At 38.4% G+C, this 2,888-nt stretch overlaps 1 protein-coding gene across 1 annotated transcript; it reads left to right on the top strand.

The window, feature by feature from the left end:
• The first annotated feature begins 558 nt into the window (after window positions 1-558).
• Window positions 559-2,834, top strand: myl10 (myosin, light chain 10, regulatory). Its single transcript, XM_073829142.1, has 7 exons — window positions 559-624; window positions 1,145-1,231; window positions 1,325-1,400; window positions 1,960-2,064; window positions 2,322-2,400; window positions 2,483-2,531; window positions 2,622-2,834. The coding sequence occupies exons 1-7, from the start codon at window positions 622-624 to the stop codon at window positions 2,724-2,726; spliced, it is 504 nt and encodes a 167-aa protein (XP_073685243.1). The 5' UTR covers window positions 559-621; the 3' UTR covers window positions 2,727-2,834.
• Window positions 2,835-2,888: the final 54 nt, after the last annotated feature.

Below are 2,888 nucleotides of genomic sequence, written 5' to 3'. Positions count from 1 at the left end.
CATAAAATATATTTCTGTCATCTACGCTTATATTTCCATGTCTAAATCAATGTTAAACTTCATACAGTGGAGTGGCATCTACCTCCTCAAATTAATTTTTCAAGAATGTCTGAAACTTTATGCACTGGATGAACCCTTGTTAGACTGTGGTCCTAAGCTCTGAGCCTCTCGGCTGTAAAAATCAGTCTTCTACTGTATCACAAATGTAACAAGGGCTACAAATCATTAAAGTAATCCATGTAGCGAAGACAAAGCGTCAACATCTGACCAAACGCACTGATGTGAGAAGCTAGCCGGCTTCACACTGTTTTTAAACGACGCGTTAGAAGTGCAGATGAGTCTTAAGGGGGTTAGGCCACTCCAAATGATCCCAAGATAGCAAAGCCCGCACACTCTGATCACATCACCTAGCATCTGTCCGAAACAATAACTGGGGGGGTGCTAGGGCTGGGTGATTCTCTATATGGCAAGTATTCTTGTATTGTTCCTCCTCCTTTGTCTAAACATAGAACAGGTGGGCCGTCAAAGCCAATTGTGCCAATATATAGCCAGAAACCACCGATGTCTGAGTGTCCCTCAGCCTTTTGAGACCAAGAACAGAGTAACAAGAAGCTCATCACAATGGTAGGCCTGCGTTTCTTTGCTTTTGGACTCTTTAACATGGAAAAGCTAGTGAAACTCAACAGCATTGCTCTTCAGACTAAGAGAATGTTTTGCTTTTATCTTAGAAAGTACATCTTGTATGGATATTTGTATGTATTTCTATTTGTACCTTTAAAAGTAGACCATTTTCATTTTTCGTTTTGCTTTGTCTTTGTCAGGAGAGCAACTTTTTTCATCATTTTAGAAAGGTTTTCAGTCAGTGCATATCATTGCCTGTTCCAGATTGTTTAATTTGTAGCATTTCTGACTAAACACAACTAGGCTGCTTTTCGACAGTTCAATTTTAAAAAGTGGCTAGCTTACGTGAGTTCAACCTTCATTTTGTGCCACAGAGTGGTTAAAATGTACTACGGCACAAACGTCTTTGCGGCTCTTGTATTTTCACCTTGAGTTTGAGAGTTTTATGTGCTTCGAAATTGCATTTAAAAAGCAAAAAGCCTGGGAAAAAAAATCATCTAAACTGCTTTTGCTTGATTTCCAGGCACCAAAGAAAGCCAAGAAGAAGGAAGCTGCCAGCTCCAACGTGTTTAGCATGTTTGAGCAGTCGCAGATCCAGGAGTTTAAAGAGGTGGGTCATTTCTACGACTCACTAAAACACCTAAACATTTTATTCTAGCATATTGTGTGGTACTAACCTCTGTGAATCTGAATGCTTCTCCAGGCTTTCACCATCATGGACCAGAACAGAGATGGCTTTATTGACAAAAATGACCTGAGGGACACATTTGCTGCTTTGGGTGAGTGAAGCCTCTCTGAATGACTGTATACACTGAAGATCTCAGATACTTAAAGGTGTTTATCCTAGTAAACCAACAAGAGCATTGTTTTAGGATTACAACGGCTCCTACTGAATGCTGTGAAGCCTAAATGTGATTATAGACCTATGTTTGTCACAGATGTAGATTCAAAAGTCATCAATTCATTAAACTATTGATAAATGCAATATATAGTAGGATCCAAATATCAAAGACCACTAGTAACTACTAGTTTAAATGCAATTTATAAATATACTATCCTATGCAATTCGAATCTCTAAAACCTTTTTAGGTTTCCCAAAAATGATAAATAAAATAAACGACTTTTAGTATGGCCTCAGACTTGAATGTAATTTTCACTTCAGAAGCAAAACAAAATATACCAAATGTATTTTCCTCCCTGGCCTTGTAATCTAAACTCATAACTATTTTATTGCACTGAACATCTACAAACAGTCCAGTTAACTCTCCCTGCATTTGAACTATCAGAGGAAGTGGCATTCTGTATTAATGTATATCTCTGTATGTGCATGTTTGGCAGGACGTCTCAACGTTGGCAACGATGAGCTTGATGAGATGCTAAAGGAAGCCTCGGGCCCTATTAACTTCACCGTCTTCCTCACCATGTTTGGAGAGAAGCTCAAAGGCAAGGATCAAATTTATCAGAATTGAAATGATAATCATGCTAATGAGGTGCAAATAGCTGCAGAAGCCAGCAGATATCAGACACACTGCATACTGATATATGAATCGTGCAGTTTAGCATCGGAAGATTGGATTTCGAATGCAACTTCCTCCAGAAATGACTTGTATCTTTGATAATTAAGGTTTTTGAAATGGTTTAGGAGAATATCATTACAGATTAATTAAAAACTGTTACCTTTCTGACTTTCTGACTGACAGGTACAGACCCTGAGGAGACTATTCTCAACGCCTTTAAGATCTTCGACCCAGAGGGCACGGGAATCCTTAAAGGAGAAGAGTAAGTAGATTTATGCAGATTTATGCAAAAAATGTACACATCAGCACAGCATTTAATGTATTTCTTTTGTTTCTCCTCACAGGATCAAATATCACCTTATGTCCCAGGCAGACAAATTTACCGAGGCTGAGGTAATACACTTTTCTTCTGAAAGGTAAAAGCACAAACTGTCAAAAAAATGTTGAATGGATATTAATTATGATTTTTCTAAATTTACCTAGGTAAACCAGATGTTCACAAACTTTCCCTTGGATGTGGCTGGCAACCTGGACTACAAAAACCTGTGCTACGTCATCACCCACGGAGAGGATAAGGAACAGGAGTAAAAACTACATTTCCCATGTTTCTCCATGTTTGTTCATGTCAGTTTGTGTGTTGTCTTCTCCTTAAGCTCTGTACCCACCTTTTGTCAATAAAGAGATAAAAAAAATCAAGTGTAGTTTCTGTTGTTATTGCAATACAGTGCTCAGATGTTGCCAACAATGCAA

The sequence above is a fragment of the Garra rufa genome, chromosome 23, assembly GCF_049309525.1.
Source record: "Garra rufa chromosome 23, GarRuf1.0, whole genome shotgun sequence".
Classification (NCBI taxonomy): domain Eukaryota; kingdom Metazoa; phylum Chordata; class Actinopteri; order Cypriniformes; family Cyprinidae; genus Garra; species Garra rufa.
This window is presented reverse-complemented; position numbering and strand designations above follow the sequence as displayed.

Coding starts and splice junctions, on each gene's coding strand:
- myl10 (XM_073829142.1), top strand. Junction 1,401..1,959: donor GGACACATTTGCTGCTTTGG/GTGAGTGAAGCC, acceptor CATGTTTGGCAG/GACGTCTCAACGTTGGCAAC. Junction 2,401..2,482: donor GGAATCCTTAAAGGAGAAGA/GTAAGTAGATTT, acceptor TTCTCCTCACAG/GATCAAATATCACCTTATGT.